Genomic DNA, 17377 nt, shown 5'->3' on the forward strand with positions numbered 1-17377 from the left:
CCTGATTTTCATGACTAATCTTTATTTGTTCCATTGATAAACATCCCCCAAAGACAACTGATTCTTCCTCAGACGCAGCAACTGACAGCGGCGTCTGTGATTGAACGTCCTCTCCAGTTTTTAATGGTTGCATAAGCAGCACATGTGTTATAAATAGAGAGGGGAACCACGTTAGTGTTGTGACACCCTCTCAACAATGACAGATTACTTTGGTTTCTGCATCAGCATCTGCCAGATAGATATTAAAGTCCCCTTTTCCAAACATCTGAGTCTCTTTTCAAGACAGTAATCTCTCCCATCACTTCTCACCTCCCAGTCCGGTGCGTGACCCAACCCGCTTCCATTATTTTATAACGTTTAAGGTTTTCTATGAATTTTACAGCTTATATTCTGTATAAATATGCAACTAAGGAACAAGGATTGAATAAAGGCAGTGGTGAAATGATAGAATATTTGTAGAAAATGCAAATCTAAACCATAAAATGGAAATACAAAGTGCTCTTTGCATTTCATTTAAATGTTTGAGGTAACCTCACAATAAAAAAACAGATTACAGATGAAATGTGATCAGATTACAGTGGAATATGTGTTTTATTGTGGCTGCGGTTGCCTTGGTTGTCAGCACATTTCTGCTGAGTAGTGAGAGGTGCAACAGCTTCCCACAGCGCCGAAATCTCCTGCTCATGGAAAATGAGGAGAGGAGGACGTTTAGGAGGGTAGGAGGGCAAAAAATAGGAAAGTGAGGGATGATCATAACCATATGCCGGGTGCTTTTTTCAGAAAGGGAAGGAATGAGTAAGAAGAAAAGAAACTGCGAAAAAAGAGGGGAGTAAACCAAAGATTGGCCATGCATTCCACGTGTTCATATTTGTGGTTAGTTGTTTTTATTGTTTGGAATTAGAGGAAGGAGATGGAGGCAGGGTCTGAGAGGGGAAGAAGGAAGTGCAGGGGGGAGGAGGCGAAAAGGAAGCTATGTGCTGTTTCACACACTGGTGTAGAAGCAGAGCCTCTTGCAAGAATTCTTCTGGTTATGTGGGCCATCTGGAATGTCGAGTCACTTCCTCTGCCTGTGACTGTGCTGGAACGGGGCTGTCCGAAGCCACTGTGCCCCCTCCCTCCAGCATGTCGGCACCCTGAAGGAGCACTGCAGGCCACGCCAGTGCGGACGCGAGGCTACTGACAGTAGAGCTGGAGAGCAGGACCACAGCTGACCACATCTAACCAGACGAGCTCCGCAGGGAATCCGGGCCCAGAAGATGCAAAGACAAGAGCAGCTGAACTTTGCAGAGGGAGTTCCCTTTCCCTTATAAGGCAACAGAGCTGGGAAATCATTTGAATTAGCCTGGTTTGTCGTGTACGCCTGTCTGGGTTTAGTGCTGACTGATTTCCATCTGGTCTGTTTCTGCCTCGGCTGTGTGTGGGTGTGTTGGCCCTGTGTGAGGCTTGATTTGTTTGTTTTTGCTATTCCCGGTTCTTCCCTCCTTGTTTGCATGCAGAGTTAGTGAGAGTGAGTGTTTGCAGTTCTGCTACAGGCGCCCTCACTGCCTCAGGAGTGGCGTCTTGATTCATACCGTCCGGCATCCACCTACTTCCTACGTCCCTCACACTGCCGTGATTATGATCTGTGTTTGTTGGAGCAACACACCCACCTGGGTGCAGCAACGTGAGGCCCAAACCTGAAAACCGCCTTTGTCACAAGGACACCACCGCGGAAGGTGGACTGGAGTGCCGGCTGTTACCACCATCGGCCAGGTGGTTTTTTTCCTCCCTCGGCACAACAGGATGTGTGACCCAGAAGAAACCGGCAGAGACAGAAGGCTAATTGTTGCTCTGTGATGTTGATCATGGGAAAGTTCGCACAGCAAGTCTGACAAAATATCGTTCCTGCTATGGCTGCTTTGTCACCCTCCGTGGATTATTTCCCTCAACCGGGCCGCACTCCACACTGATTACCATGGCTACGGCTGCGTGGTATCATCGCGACATCAGCCGCGTCCATGCGGAGGAGCTGTTAGCGCGGGCAGGGAAAGATGGCAGCTACCTGGTGAGAGACAGTGAGTCGGTGCCTGGAGCCTATGCACTCTGCCTATTGTGAGTATATCTCAAACAGCACCGGTGAACAGAAATACATGATTGTGGCACTAAAATATGATCTGTGTGTGCTCTTGGTTTGTGACTCTGTCTTTAGAGACGCCATGAGCACCTGCCCTGGCAAGTGGTGCCACTATTCACATTTTAATATTGAATATCTCTGACTTTCTTTCTGAAGACTGAACTCAACAACGGCTCAGTTTTGACATCAGTAAAAATGGCTGATATGAAAGTAAAGCAATCCCTGTTGTGACTGGACTTTTTGACTCTCATAAAGGCGGAGTTTGTTCATTTTGTAAAGTATCAAGAGATCAGAGGGAGCAGACAGCGGTTCTACCTTGTGTAAAATAAATCCAACCTATCTTGTGAAATGGGTTTTGGCCGGTGGGACTGGAAACCATTCATAAAGTCATCATCACCGCGGAACACCCCATCTGTAAATCAATTCACTGGCCTCACATCCATCGCCGTCACCTTGGGCCCATGCGAGCCAGGCCAGCTTCAGGCGTAGCCGCCCTCCTGATGCCAGCGGCCTTGTTTAAAGCCTGGCGAAGCTCTCCCTGTTTTCCCCACTTGCCCTTCTTTCCTCCCGGGGCCCCTGAAAGAGGGCGGGAGCTCCGGTGACCGCACAAGGCCGACTGCTCCTCAGCCCAAGCCAGATACATTCCTGAAAGTTGAGCTGCTCGTAGTGCTCCCTCTTTAACTGGGTTCCTTTCTCAATATGTCATTCCTCTGTTGAAATTCGTCCCACATTTAGGTCCCGTGTCTCTCCAAACATCATTAGGGCCTTCCTCGAAACAAATAACCGATGGAGCGACGTTCCAAGTGTCTCTCACACACAGAAGCCACATCAATGGCCATCTGTAAAACAACTGGCACAGTGTTAAAGTGCCTTTTATTACAGCTGAACATCTGGTTCTTATTTGAGGAACATATTTGTCCACATGTTCTCTTACATTCACTTGTCAATAATGGCCAATTTTGGTTTCCAAAGGTTTCAACGTCACGTTCACACCTATCGAGTTCTTCCCGATGCAGACGGCCTTCTGGCGGTTCAGGTGAGCGGTCCTCAAACTACACACACACAAACACACACAGAGCCGAACAGGAGGGTACAGAAAAGATGCCATAGATGTGGGCTTCCTTTGCACAAACAGCAACAGTTCCAGATTCGGCCGGACGGCATTTCTGCCATGCGGCTGCGTGTTTGTGGCACAAGCTCGGCAGCACAGAAGAGAAATTGTTTTTAATGTCTCAGAGATTCCTGGTCAACCCACACACTGGGTCACAACCCACAGAGAGAGCTCATTTGTTGCTGCATGTGTGTGTACAAGGGTGTTTGTGTCAGATGTAATGAGTCTGTTGGATGTGGTAGCCTGAAGCAGCAGTGCCGAATACAAAAATACGCAAAACACGAGGAATGCAGTTGAGAGAACACTCATAATGCAGCAAAAAAGTCAGACAAATGGGCTTTCGAAGACCTAAACCACAAAAAAAGTTTCTTTTTCTTGTATATCTGCATGTTTTAGTCATTATAATAGCGATCGCCTGGCCGTTATTTTCAAACCTTGGAAAAATCGTCAGCTTTTAACTCAACTTGGCCCCTAAACTCAGATGGTATTTCAGTTGTTTTTCTATCAACTTCAGTGGACCCCCCCCCCCCCCCCACCCACCCCCTCCACCCATAGCCTATTTGCTCCACTAACTCAAAACTTGTGTGCTTGATTTATATTTTGAGGCCTTTTTTCCCCACTCAGGCTATCTTTAATAGAGATGCTATGTACGTGTGAAAAATGTGCTCAGAACACAGTTTTATTACAGTATATCTATATAGAGGTGTTGTCAAGAAACAAAACCAGTATGCTGTTGTTTCACTTTTTTGGCCAACCAAAAGCCAAAATGTGTTTTTATCACTACGCAGCAGCGGTGCCTTCTCTTTGCTGGTATGCAAATTTAAGATGATCTGTGTGTAGATGTGCGTGATACAATAAAGAGTCTCGGTATGGACGATGGTGCTTTATTATAGCTCCGACATGAGCACCCTCAACATACCTTCTGGCGGGCTAACGTAAAACCTCCCAGCATCCTGAGCAGTCGACATGTGATATGCCACTGCCGTAACCATGGAAAAAGCCACACAGTCTACATCCCCCTTCTCAAGTAAAAGGTCCCTGAAAGTGAAAGTAGCTGCACCTGATAAACAAAGGCAGTCTCACCTGTGTCAGGGCCCTGTGAACATGCTCCTCTACTTTGGGTGAGTTCATGGCTTTGGTCATGGGAACAAAAGCCCTTGTGCGAAAACAGGCGCTGAGCAGGGGACGGCAGCCCATCTCTTGGTGTGTTACATAGGCTGAGCAGGGCAGCATCTACATCTGTTCCATCTTGTGCACATTTCTCCAGTAGGTGCTTTGCTGAGCGCACAGCTCTCTCTGCGAGTCCATTTGACTGAGGGTACTGTGGACTGCTGGTGATGTGGCAGAAGTCCCACTTGCGAACATACTCTTGGAAGTCTCTGCTTGTGAAGTAGGCTGCGTTGTCTGTCATGAGCTGTTGTGGCACTCCATGAGTGGCATTTAAGTTTAGTGATCTAGGTGGCACTTGTCGTTCCAGTGAGTCTGTCTATTTCAAACCATCCGGAGTAAGAATCAACAAGTACCAGATGCTCTCATCCTTCCCATTCAAAAACGTCCGCCGCAGTGAGGGACCATGGCAGGTCAGGGACTGCGTGTGGTAGGAGGGGCTCTTTTGGTTGATGCGGTCTGAGAGCATTGCAGGGGGCGCACCTGGACACTTCTTGTTCAATATCAGTGTAGACAGTTGGCCAGAACATGGTCTCCTTAGCTCTGCGCTTTGTGGCCTCGAGTCCGGAGTGGCCCTGGAGCAACTGCTGTACATAGTAGCGCTGCAGGGAATGTGGGATGATGAGACGCTGGCCACGGAGGAGCAAGCCATCGACGGTTGTAATTTCCTCTCTCATGGCGTAGAACGGCCTCAAATCCCGTGGCAACTCCTTGAATGCGGTAGGCCAGCCAGCAGCAACAACCTGTGAGAGACCCCTGCAATTGGGGTCAGCCAGTGTCTCGTGTTTCAGTTCCTCGACCCAATGTGAGGAGAGGACCTCCACAACCATCACTTCGTAGTCCTCCAACTCCGCAGACTGATCAGTGAAGGGCAGGTGTGCATGGGATAGAGCGTCAGTGACATAGAGCTCTCTGCCCCTCTTGTAAATAACATTGAGGTTGTACCGCTGGAGGTGAAGCATCATCCGTTGTATGCGTGCAGAGGCAGTGTGCAGTGGCTTTCTCAGTATGGTGATCAGAGGTTGGTGGTCAGTTTCAACAGTCACGGCCCGGCCATATATGTAGTGATGGAATTTTATGCAGGCATAGAGGAGAGCCAAGAGCTCCTTCTCAATTTGAGCATAGCGTGATTCAGTCTCTGTGAGGGCCCTGGAAGCAAAAGCCGCCGGCCTGTCGTTTTGGAGGCAGACAGCGCCCAGTCCATGCTCTGAGGCATCAGCTGACAGTACAACTGGCTGGTGAACATTAAAGTATCTCAGCACAGGAGGGCTGGCAATGATGTCCTTCAGTTTAGTGAATGCCGCTGTGTGGGGCTCCAGCCAGCACCAGTCCACATCCTGCCGCAACAGTTCACGCAGAGGAGCCGTGATCTCACTGTAGCCTGGTAGAAACTTGGCCAGGTAGTTGGTCATGCCCAGGAACCTCTGGAGGCCGTGTTTGTCCTCCGGGGGGGGGGGGGGGGGACAGGCGAACAGCAGCTGTCTTAGAGGGGTCCGGCTTAACACCCTGGTCGGTGAGTAGGTGGCCGACGTAGGGGACCTCCGTGACCCTGAACCTGCATTTGTTGGGGTTCAGTCTCAGGTTCACAGCACGGATCCTGTCCAAGACCTGGCGGAATGAATAATGTGACCCCCGTAGGCAACAAGATTTGCCTTCTTGTCGGGATTAATGCCGGCAGTGGAGTCAGTGGGCTGCAGGAGCGCCCTGAAAATTACGTTACATTTGGCACCAGTGTCAATCTTTACACGTAGCTACCTGCCCGTGTTGCATGCAGATAGGTTAGCAAACCTTTCATCTCGGTCACGCACATCCTGTGGTTGGTCTATGCTTTTGCAGTAAAACATGTCCACGCTCTCAGTGTGAAACACATCAGCTGGCCCTTGTGTCGGCTGCGCGTCAAGCTCACTCACGTGCGTGTATCCGCCCTTGCGTGCAATGGGGGACAGGGGCCGTAGTGGTCTGATGGTGCTCGGTGGTTTTCCTGATCTGCAGTATCTCGAAAAGTGGTTTGGTTTTCTGCAGATGTTACAGTGCTCGTTAAAAGCAGGACACTTGCTGCGCTCGGGTGCATGTTGACCACCGCAGTTTGTACATTGGTTGAAGTGGAACTTGCACGTAGAAAAACTTCAGGTTATTGCAGACAGAACATTTGGGAATGCATACGAACTGTGTCTGTGGGTCACAGAGCTAGCCTGTGACAAAGTCATCATAGAGGGAGCTGGGTTTAGAAACCCTCCCTGAGCGAGTGACAGTCAACTGCTGTTGACCCTGCACCCCTTCTGGTGCTGTGGCAGCACGTTGTGGGCTTGGTCGGGTTCAATGCCCGTGACAGCAGGTGGGTCTTCAGCTGGGGAAACAGATATACAGTATATGGAGGGTCTGTGGAGTAGGTGGCCTCTATTCCTGACATAAGTGGCATCCCCAGCCTTGACTTGGTAGCTGTTTGGTTGTGTCGCTGTTGCCAGCACTTTTGCCAGTCTGTCGTAGCCCCTCTGTGTCTGCATCCTCACTGTTTGCCCTGGGCGTAAGGGGGGCAGTGGCCTGGTTGATTTGTTGTAATAAGCTTTACTCTTCTGTCTCACCTGTGTCAGGGCCCTGTGAACATGCTCCTCTACTTTGGGTGAAACACATCAGCTGGCCCTTGTGTCGGCTGCGCGTCAAGCTCACTCATGTGCGTGTATCCGCCCTTGCGTGCAATGGGGGACAGGGGCCGTGGTGGTCTGATGGTGCTCGGTGGTTTTCCTGATCTGCAGTATCTCGAAAAGTGGTTGGGTTTTCTGCAGATGTTACAGCGCTCGTTAAAAGCAGGACACTTGCTGCGTTTGGGTGCATGTTGACCACCGCAGTTTGTACACTGGTTGAAGTGGACCGCGCACACCTCCGCTTCCTTCTTTATTTCTCTGTTGGCCCTCTCCGACCGTTCATGCAGCATGCAGATTTCATTCATTTCACGTTCTGGCGGGCTAACGTAAAACCTCCCAGCATCCTGAGCGGTCGACACGTGATATGCCACTGCCGTAACCATGGCAAACGCCACGGGGAAGAAAAGTTCCCAAATGACCTCATAAGCTTTACACTCACGATAATTAAAGTTTTTGCACTCAATTTTTACAAATGGTTTGTTTTTTTAAAAAAGAAAAGAAATGGTGGACAAAGTTTTAATAGTGTTTGGATGTATGTATAATGACTTTTGTGTGCGTGCGTGTGTGTGTGTGTGTGTGTGTGTGTGCGTGTGTGTAACAGACAACACAGGGCGTGCAGGTGAACTGTTTCCGCACACTAGAGGACTTGGTTTTCGGATACCAGCATCCCCATAAAGGGTTGGTCAGCCCGTTGCTCTATGGTGTTCCCCGGGATACAGACATCGGGGATGAGAGCTCAGGTGCGCCCTCTATCTGTCGCCACAACCCATTACAACTGTTCGATACCTGGACTCATACATTTGAATATTCAATATTCTGTATATATCTAAACAACACCTTAAAAAGCCCCCCTCCCCCCACCCCCAGGATGGCTGCCTTCAATGTTTATTATTGTTTGATTTTATGTTTCATGTGTACACAGATGATGAGAAACCACCTCCTGCTCCCTCCTCAGGCAACATGGCCTCAGTCCCAGCAGCACCAGCAAAACCACCTGCACATACCCTTTTTCTGGACGGGTTTCAAGAGCTGAACACATGCAGGTGATGTTTTCCAAGCTTCAGAAAGTGCTCAGACAGTGATTAGTGTTTAGAGGGGGCCTTTTTTCAAATGTGATTTCTATTTTTTTTGTCCCCTGTTTGCAGCTCCAGTAATGAGGTGGTCGCCCTTCTGAAAGATTATGTCGTCAATACACTGCCTCTTGACATTGAGAACGTGCATAAAGGCGCAGCGACATTGCACCACCTCAGAAGCACTCTGGGCGCTGCCTGCCAAGGCCTGCATGGGTCAGGGTTTCATGCTTTTAGTCTTAATAATGAGCTGAAGGTGAACCTTGAATGAGCTGAAAGGCTGTGTTGGTGTTCACTAAAATGTGTTTCTATTTTATTAAAGCTAATGTACTGATGTGCTCTACAGTGAGATCGACCTGACGCTGTCAAGCCTGGAAACCCTGGCCAAGGTCTTTGACCACCCGAGCTGCTCTTTAACACACAACAAAGGACAGGTACGATTGAGCATATCCTCCCTTCACATGCGTCCATTTGACAGCACTTTATAACAATTCACAGCTTGTAACTTATATTTCCGGACACAGGGTCCAGAGATGGAAATGGACAGCTTCTTGTGTAAGATTTCAGCTTTGGTCAGCCTCCTTTCATCACTGGAGAAAAGGGTATGTTGTGTTGTCAAATACAGCATTATCTGTTGATAATGGCAACATTGGTGACCCTGTGAATCCTGGGTAATGTGTTTCCTCTTCTCCAGCACTGCTTTAATCTTATATTGTACAAACCTCATGCTTTTATCACCTCACAGGTACTGAAGGCCTTACAAGATGCGGTGGCCAATCACAACCTGGCAGTGCAGCAGAACGCCCCCCCTCCTGAACCGACACCCCCAAATACAGCCCCCACAAAGACCCCTGCCAGACTGTCACCGGTAAATTCCTTTCAGGTAAATTGTAGTGTAGGTTCAAAGTAGGAACTGAGGAAATGATCACCCTTGACCACGTGAAGAGCTGTTGTTTTACTTGTCCAGGTGAAGATGCTGAGGTACGGCAGACAGACCGCCTCTGTGGACGTGGACGCGGGCGTGCTGCTTTTTGACAGGAAGGCCGGGTCTTTTGGGGTGGAGAGGATCTCGCATGAGAGGAGTGAGGCAAAACTCTTATCCTGTCATACCAATTACGCTTCCTGCTGATGTTTGTCGGTCCTCAGTCCTTCAGATTGTCAAGCTCCAAAGCAAGATACGCATGGTCATCGACAGCCATCACAACACGCCACGGGAGATGACGTTCGAGAGCGCACGGGTGAGAAAGCTTCATCGCCAACTGGAATCTTTCTCCTGCCTTCCTGTTTCTCACAGAATCGCTCCGTCTCGCAGAAACGTGACGCCTTCTGTCACCTCCTCCAGCTGATGAAAATGAGACACTCCCAGCAGAGCGAGCCTGATGTGATCTCTGTGTTTGTTGGCACCTGGAACATGGGTAAATGTCTGGAACCTACCAGCAGGGGCGCCGATGGGATCAGCTTTGATTTCAGCTTTGTTCCTCTGTCTTGCCTTTGCAGGGGGATCACCCCCTCCACGGGCGCTGCAGACCTGGATGACGTGCTGTGGTTTGGGACACACTCCTGATGAGGCCACTGCTCTGCTCCCACATGACATCTATGCTGTAGGGACGCAGGAGAACCCTCAAGGGGAGAAGGAGTGGACCGAGCACATCAAGGCCACCCTCCGCAGCTATACGCGAATTGAATTTAAACAAGTAATTCATCTTCATGAAACTATCCATTTGTTCTGTCTTGGGAGTCCAAATTGAGTTCATCAAAACCTTTTTGTGTATTTTTTTTCCCCAAAACTTACAATAATTGTTCAACGTTTTTATGAATGGTTTGAGTTTGATGGTAGTAGAGGAATGACACAAAAACACATTTTCAAACCATTAATTATGAATAATGGAAGGTTGATGATCCTTATGGTCCCATTTTTGCTATCAGACAAACTACAAATGAAGATTTGGTCTCTGTTTTAAAATCATTTTTACTTCTATTTGTGTATTTTCTAGTCTAACCCCGTGTATTTTACAGTTTATCGGTGTGGTTAATTGACACATTTCAATATAAAAGTAAAGTGTAATCGGTGGAGCCTTTTGGTCAGCCCGGAAGTGTGTCCTGTAATTCTCCATATTGTCCTGTAGGTGGCAGTGCAGTCCCTCTGGAATATGCGCCTGGCGGTGTTTGTGAAGCCCGAACATGAGGCCCGCATCAGTCATGTGCACACAGCCTGTGTGAGGACGGGCCTCGGGAATACTTTGGGTAAGGCTACTTGAAGATTGTCCAAATGAGTTTTAATAGTCTTTAGCTTGGGTGTTTTCTGCCTGACTTCAGGAAACAAGGGAGCTGTCGGTGTCTCCTTTCTCTTCAACGGAACCTCTTTTGGATTTGTTAACTGCCGCCTGTCCTCTGGAAGTGAGAAAATCTTGAGGTGTGTTGTGTGTTTGCAAGAATACATATTAACAGAGCTGAAATGGATGTGGTTTTAATAACTCTCGTTACAATGGGTGGTGTTTAGGAGGAATCAGAACTTTTTGGACATCCTCCGACTGCTCTGCCTGGGTGAGAAAAACAGCACCTTTGACATCAGCCTGCGCTTCACCCACCTCTTTTGGTGTGGAGATCTCAACTACAGACTCAATTTGGACGTACAGGTTGGCCTAACAGGTTGAGGTTAATAACACAAAGTGAAAAGACATCTCTAAAAACTCTGATGCTCTGCAGGACATCTTGAAACATGTTTCGAAGAGAGCTTTTGATGAGCTCATGTGTGCAGATCAGCTGACCCGTGAGCGACACAAGAGGAAGGCCTTCCTCAATTTCAGTGAGTTTCAGTTTACCGCACGGATTTCTTTAAATAAAGCCATAAAAAGGACAAAAACCTTTCATGCAGATAAGAGAATAATTGATTCACAATTCCGCCGTTAGCTTTGCCCGTCTCACTCTGTGCTCTCTCTGTTTATCCCGGTAAAGACGAAGAGAAGATCACTTTCCCACCCACCTACCGGTATGAGCGGGGGTCTAGGGACTGCTATCTGTGGCAGAAATACAAGACTTCTGGAGTGAGTCATTTATTTTAGCTTTGAAAAACAAGAGGACGTCTACAGTCCTCCTTTGTCCTCCAGATGCAGGACATCTGAGTCGCTGCTCAGTAATGTTTTTGAGCAATACACTTACTTAGAAATGACGCCTTCATGTTTCCTGGAACAAAACGTCAGTTTTTTTAATGTATTTTGCAGTGGGTGCCATATGAATGAGCCTTATTCGGGATACTCATAGCAATATTCATAAACAAAGAGGAGATCCTACAAGCACTCCAGATATTTTGTGTGTAACTTTATCCCTTTTGGAAGGCCAGCAGCTGTCGAGGCCTCTAAACATAGAAGGTTAATAATGATCTTCGGGGCTAATAATGGAATCCCTGACACAAACAAGCCAGTTACGAGATGCTGAGCATGTTTATCTGCAGGTGCGAGTGAACGTTCCATCGTGGTGTGATAGGATTTTGTGGAAGTCCTACCCAGAGACACACATCACCTGCACGGCGTACGGTAAGGCCGACAGGAACCTCGAGGTTTATTCCGGCTAAAACGGGTTTTCTTTCCCAGTGTTGCTTGAACGGTTTCTCCAGAGTTTCTGTAATGTGACGCTATAGAAATAAAGTTAAAAATAATAATAAAAGCTCAGTCAGTGTAAAAAGTGCACAGCTGAAGTGAAAGGAATCGCACACGCTCCTCCTGCTCTTTGGTTCATAAAAAATGAGTTGTTTCCACTTTTTTCAACACATTTCCTTCTTTTCAAACACATCTCAGCAAAATACCAGACTGTAAAAATAGTAGCCCAACTGCTTTTTGCATCCAGCGTTTTTTTTTAACCACATCCTGTGAAATTTCACTGGCAGACTTCCTGTGTTTTACGCAGTGTTTTGAGCACAAGTTGTTTTTGTTGTCCTTGTAGCCATGTGTGCGTTTGTCTGCTACCAGGTTGCACTGACGACATCTTCACAAGTGACCATTCGCCCGTCTTTGCCACGTTTGACGTCGGAGTGGTGTCACCGTTCCGCGCCAAAACAGGTGCTGTGCGCCCAATCTGAGTAAAATGGGTTGAATCCCTTTATTACACTAACAGCAGAGCCGCATATTTGCCTGGCACAGATGTGAATCGAAGCGTAGAGAGGGCCTGGATCGAACTTGAAGGAATCGAAGCCATTGTGAAGACAGCAAGCAAGGCAAAATTCTTCATTGAATTCCATTCATCTTGTCTGGAAGGTAGGGCGGGGGGGTCTCTGTAAAGTTTTACATTGCAGCGCAGCAGCAAAAAACCCGTCTTTTTGTAGAGACGCGGCGCTCGAGTGAGAATGACTCGCAGGGCTGCGACATCCCCAAGTTCCTCAAACTGGGATGGTCCTTCAAACAGCTGCCAAAGGTTAGAGACTCCTTGGTTAATGTGTGTAATCGCTGCCTGTGTTGACCCTGTTTCCACGTCTATCCCAGCTCCTGCCTATCATGTCTGACCTCGAGTATCTTCAGGACCAGCATCTACTGCTGTCCGTCAAGTCCTGCGATGGCTTTGAGTCCTACGGTTAGTCTGACCAGCTGCATTAGGCCCGTTTACATGAAGACAATCTCATTATGATATATTGTTATCATCAGATTATTGAAGTGACCACGTTTAGAGAATAATTATATACTTGCGATGCTATGCTATGCTATAACAGTAGTTATCTGGTACAATGACAGATTGTACTCTTCTTGCCAATCAAGCTGATTTATTTTGCTCTTTCACATCTGCACATGTGCAGATGGATCTCAGGCTTTTATTCCCAATGTGAACAGACAAAAAAAGACAAAAAGCTGGAGTGTAGAGGAAGACAGCAGCAGCGTGAAGCCCAGTTTACATGACTTTAAGCTCACGCATCAGGAGCTAAATAGGCATCGTGATGTTCAACAAGGCCAGACTGGATGTTGTGAAAGTAACAGGAAGTTTGAGGCTTCCTTGAATGTGCGGGCATCCTTTGAATGAACTGAGACACATAAAGCATCTTCTATGACTGCATTTCCGTACCTAAAAATGCCAGATCTGATGATGAGTATTTGTTTGCATTGTCATGGTCACGTAAGTGGGCCCGAAATAAAAAGTTGAGTGCCGCCAGCAGGTTGCAACTTCCTCACCTGTGTTGCAGGCGAATGCTGCGTGGCGCTGCGGTCTTTAATGGGTGCGTCGGAGCAGTTTGACGCATTTCTGTGCCACAGAGGAGAGGAGATGGGTTCCATCAGAGGACGGGTCAGGCTCCACGTGCCCAAGGACAGACGCGCAGTGAGGGAAAAGGTCTACGGTGGGTCAAGAGGTCAAAAACTGTTGCTGCTCCTGCTTCGCCTGGACTATCACTTTCTGCTGCCGCTGCATAAACTCTCCAGCCGGCCTCACGTTGCTTCCTTTCTTTGGTTCCTCAATGATCCCTGGCTTGACTTTATGCTTGCTGATGTCTGTCGACCGCTTCCTCTTTTGGCTGCTGATTGACTGACCCTGAGCAGCTGCTTCCTGAGACGCGGGACGGATGAGTATTGTGTCACCAGGTCAGCCACTTCAGCCACGCGCATACGTCGTTGTTAACTGGGCTTTATGAACACACACACGCGCGCACACCCACACAGTAATCGCAGCTTTGCTTCATACACTCTTTTTTCTTTTCACAGAATTGTTCTGTTCTGAGAAAGATCGTGGGAGGGGCCACATTTCTCCCACTTCCACCAGGCTGCCAATGAACAGGTGAACAAATGTCATCTTTCTGGTGAATACCATCCCTCATTTCTAAGGACAGGTTCTCTGCAGACCCGTAGCTTACACCTCCTAATCTTTTCAGGTCTGTGAGCTTCTTTCAAACTCTATTGCCAGGCTTGACTGTTCGGTCAATTCTGAAAACTAAAATTGCAATTAATCCCTCTGAAAAGTGACCCTGACCGTGGATTTCAGGATCTAAAGTTAAAAAGAGTTTTAAATTCAATTCTCAGACAATGTTGTGTGACAACCTGCCATCCACGATTCTGACTCCCTGCTGACGTGTAACAACCCACAGCCTTTGTGGAGTGAAGCACAATCGGTGACATTGTAGAATTCCAAGCTTGTATGTTCATTCCAGGGCCTCGCCAGCTCCCCCCAAGCTACCTCCCAGCAACTACACCAATCCCGCCTACTTCATCGTGGAAGGGGTTTCAGTGGGGCGCAGGGCGGACGATGCTCCTCCCGTTCAACGCAAACACCCTCAGGTGGTCTGGTCTGGAAAAGAGGCCCTCCAGCTCCCAAAAATCTCAGGACACCACGGACGAGTCTGTCGGAGGTCGGACTTCACGGAGATCGAGATCCCAGACGTTTCGATCCAGTCTCCTCCGACCAATGACCTTCATTCCCCCCACGCCAACTCCTCCTATCAGCTTTTCCCAACCCAGTCCCCATCCCCCACACCTCCGCCAGCGCGGTATCGTGAGCGAACCTCACAGCCCAGAGACCAACCTAAAGATAGAAAAGCCGCCCAAGACTCCATGCTGCCGGAGAAGAACAGGAAGAACTTGTACATCAACCACTCGGCAATCATCAGAGATGAAACCGGGCGGGACCAGCATGAGCCTGCAGAAAGGCCCAACGCTCTTCCCACAGCAAAGGCGCCTTTGCCTTTCCCCTACGCTCCCACGCAGGTGGCACAACGTCAGGAGTTTGTTCCCTGGGTGGTGGGACAGAAACCTCCTGGGCCTACGGGAGACAACTCTCTCACCGCTCTGCAAATCGCCAAGTCCCTCAGCGAGGTTGACTTCTTCCCTGCAGAGCTGAGAGGCCCGTCCACCCCCAGCCAGAGGTCGGGTTACGGAAACGGCCCCTCTGTGCAGGGAGGAAGAGGCTACAGCTGGGAGAAAGAGGTAAAAACTGCTCTCCAGTCATCTCACAGGATGCATCCCCCCACTTTATCTCTGCACACCGCGATTAAAATGACTTTTACTCCACAATAACCTTTTAGATTCTAAAGCCAGAAAGTTAACGTATTCATACAATGCATAAACATCGATCGGTGCCTTTTAGCCTGTTGAACACTTGAATGTGACCATAACTCTTCGATGAGAACGCTGTTAACACCAACACCACCAACACCACTGACACAACTGTCACTTTTCCTTTATCTCTTTTTGTCACTCCTACGCAAACACCAACACATGCAAACTGAAAACAAAACAAAAAAAAATCTTTGCACAAGAGCAGGAAAGATTTAATAATTCACATAGTTAAAGAAACATAATTACACGGGGAAGATTTATTATTAGAAGTCAGGAAATCAGACAAGAAAGTGCGTGAGTTACCTATCACACAGGATTCTGCTTCACTCTTAGGTCGATTAAACATGTTTGCTGCATCAGATGGTTCTTAAACACAAAATAAAGCAACATAAAGTTCCAGCTCTGCAGCAAAGAGAGGAAAAACAGGGAAAATGGTTTTATGGCCTTCTTCCTATGGCCACAAGTTTGTCATATGAGAATCCTCACAGAGATAAACGTCGGGGAAGAAAAGCAATATTAACGATTTTAAGTAGAGGTACTGAGCATCATATCCTCAGGGTCTAGCCAAACATTGGTCACCATGGTTACCAAATGACTGGAAACGACCCTGAGAAGTGTTTACCGTTCAGATCATGCCAGGGTTGTTAGTACAAGGATTTGCTGATGCATTTATAGTCATTAAATCAATGTTACCTTCTCCTTTGGAGCCTAAAACACCAACTAAACAGTCTTACTGACTGAAACAGTACCGCTAGCTTCCTGTTCATGACTGACGTGTCACCTCTCTGCAGTGGTTTCCCTGAGGAGGATCTTCTGGATCACAAACGCCATCGCACCAGGATCTACCGCAGGAGCAGAACAACGCAATTTACCATCATTCCATCTTCCTATTAACACAGTCGATACTGTAACAGTTGTGTCAACACAGCAGAGTCGCACAGGCTGCTTTTGTTCTGCGTCCACCTCGATGGCTGATGATGACACAAAGGAAACACTTGACATAATTCCAGTTACTGACACCAATTATTGCGCTAAAGTCTTGATTGTATGTAAAAGAAAAAAAAAAGGATTTTAAATGATGATATAATCCGCAGGTGGAGTTTGGCATTCACCTTTAGCCCCTCTTCTGTGTGTTTTCCTGTTATTGACCCATTGTGCCTGTAAAAAAAAAACCTTCAGTTGAACCTTTGGAGCAGAAAATCCGCAGCTGCACCTATATGTCCTGGGTACGTGTCTGTAAAATTGGTTTAAATACATATCCAATGTGTTTACTGTGTCATGTTGTCTATACTGCACCGCTTAATCGGCTCCCGTGTCCAGTGGTCATGACAAACGTGGCTGTTAACAGGTTAGCACATAAAGTTCCACTCAAATGGTGTTGAGCAGGCGTGAGTGTTATTTCATGCAGTTGTGGGCTCAGACAGGCGGCGATACGATAAAAGCTGTAATCTAATCTCCTAAATTAGCACCTGAATGTCTTTTCAACATAATTGTTTTCAACACTATTTTTTTTTAAAAACGTCATCAATATTGAATTCTGGGTATTTCTGAGAATTACCAATAGCTTTCCCGCCCACCATGAGCAGAAAGTACCGAAAACAGTGTGAGAACTTTCGAATGGTGTGTTCATTTCCCTCGGCCTGTGTGGTTTTGGTGCTGGTTTCCACAGGTAACTTCTTAGAGGAGAGCAAACGTACCCCTCATGAACTTCCGGCTGCAGGTGCGGTGTGCATGAGCCAAAGACCGCAGGGTTGCTGCCCGCACTGGGTGGGAGGGGGTGTCGGAATCACGCACACAGCATTTCAGGGTGGAGGAGATGAGGATGCGTGACAGAAGGCTCATTCCTAATATCGTTAAAAACAGTTTTGCGTGTATGTTGACATTTGTGTTGTAGCTGCAGTGTACAAGAGAACACAAACAGAGACGTGTGTGTTTTGTGCGGCGGCTCAATCAACACTGCGTCACACCTTTAGCCTCGTGTCACGTGTGTCACACAGCCTGTTTTTATGTCTTTATGGTCAGACTTTAGACTAAAAAGTGCGGCTAATCTTTCATTCCAGTGAATATCCCACAATGGCTCCAGATGACAACGATGTGTTTAGGCTCGCTGATGTCCTGCGGACAAATGGCTCATTTAGCCGCAGCTATGCGTGCGCGTGTTAAACAGCTGTGCAAATATCAGTTCACCACTAACTGTCAGTCCTGGCGTGCATGGGAATTACATGTCCGTCACGTCATATACATCCTGC

General features: G+C 47.7%; 1 protein-coding gene across 4 annotated transcripts; it reads left to right on the top strand.

Annotated features, from left to right (window-relative positions):
• Positions 1–973: 973 nt before the first annotated feature.
• inppl1b (inositol polyphosphate phosphatase-like 1b) lies at positions 974–16404 on the top strand. Of its 4 annotated transcripts, none has more exons than XM_057042761.1 (26): positions 977–2091; positions 3086–3149; positions 7635–7773; positions 7956–8076; positions 8179–8319; positions 8450–8537; positions 8628–8705; positions 8849–8986; positions 9071–9185; positions 9250–9341; positions 9416–9518; positions 9601–9797; positions 10230–10347; positions 10420–10516; positions 10604–10739; positions 10810–10909; positions 11059–11147; positions 11555–11636; positions 12069–12158; positions 12240–12353; positions 12422–12510; positions 12579–12666; positions 13268–13420; positions 13782–13854; positions 14225–14996; positions 15920–16404. In XM_057042761.1, the coding sequence occupies exons 1-26, from the start codon at positions 1955–1957 to the stop codon at positions 15929–15931; spliced, it is 3426 nt and encodes a 1141-aa protein (XP_056898741.1). In that variant the 5' UTR covers positions 977–1954; the 3' UTR covers positions 15932–16404. The 4 variants fall into 4 exon arrangements, with proteins under 4 accessions (XP_056898744.1, XP_056898741.1, XP_056898742.1 ...); XM_057042762.1 differs by having other exon boundaries at positions 8849–8971; XM_057042764.1 differs by lacking the exons at positions 14225–14996; positions 15920–16404 and adding an exon at positions 13620–13661 and having other exon boundaries at positions 974–2091.
• Positions 16405–17377: the final 973 nt, after the last annotated feature.

The sequence above is a fragment of the Takifugu flavidus genome, chromosome 9 (genome assembly GCF_003711565.1).
Source record: "Takifugu flavidus isolate HTHZ2018 chromosome 9, ASM371156v2, whole genome shotgun sequence".
Taxonomy (NCBI): Eukaryota; Metazoa; Chordata; class Actinopteri; order Tetraodontiformes; family Tetraodontidae; genus Takifugu; species Takifugu flavidus.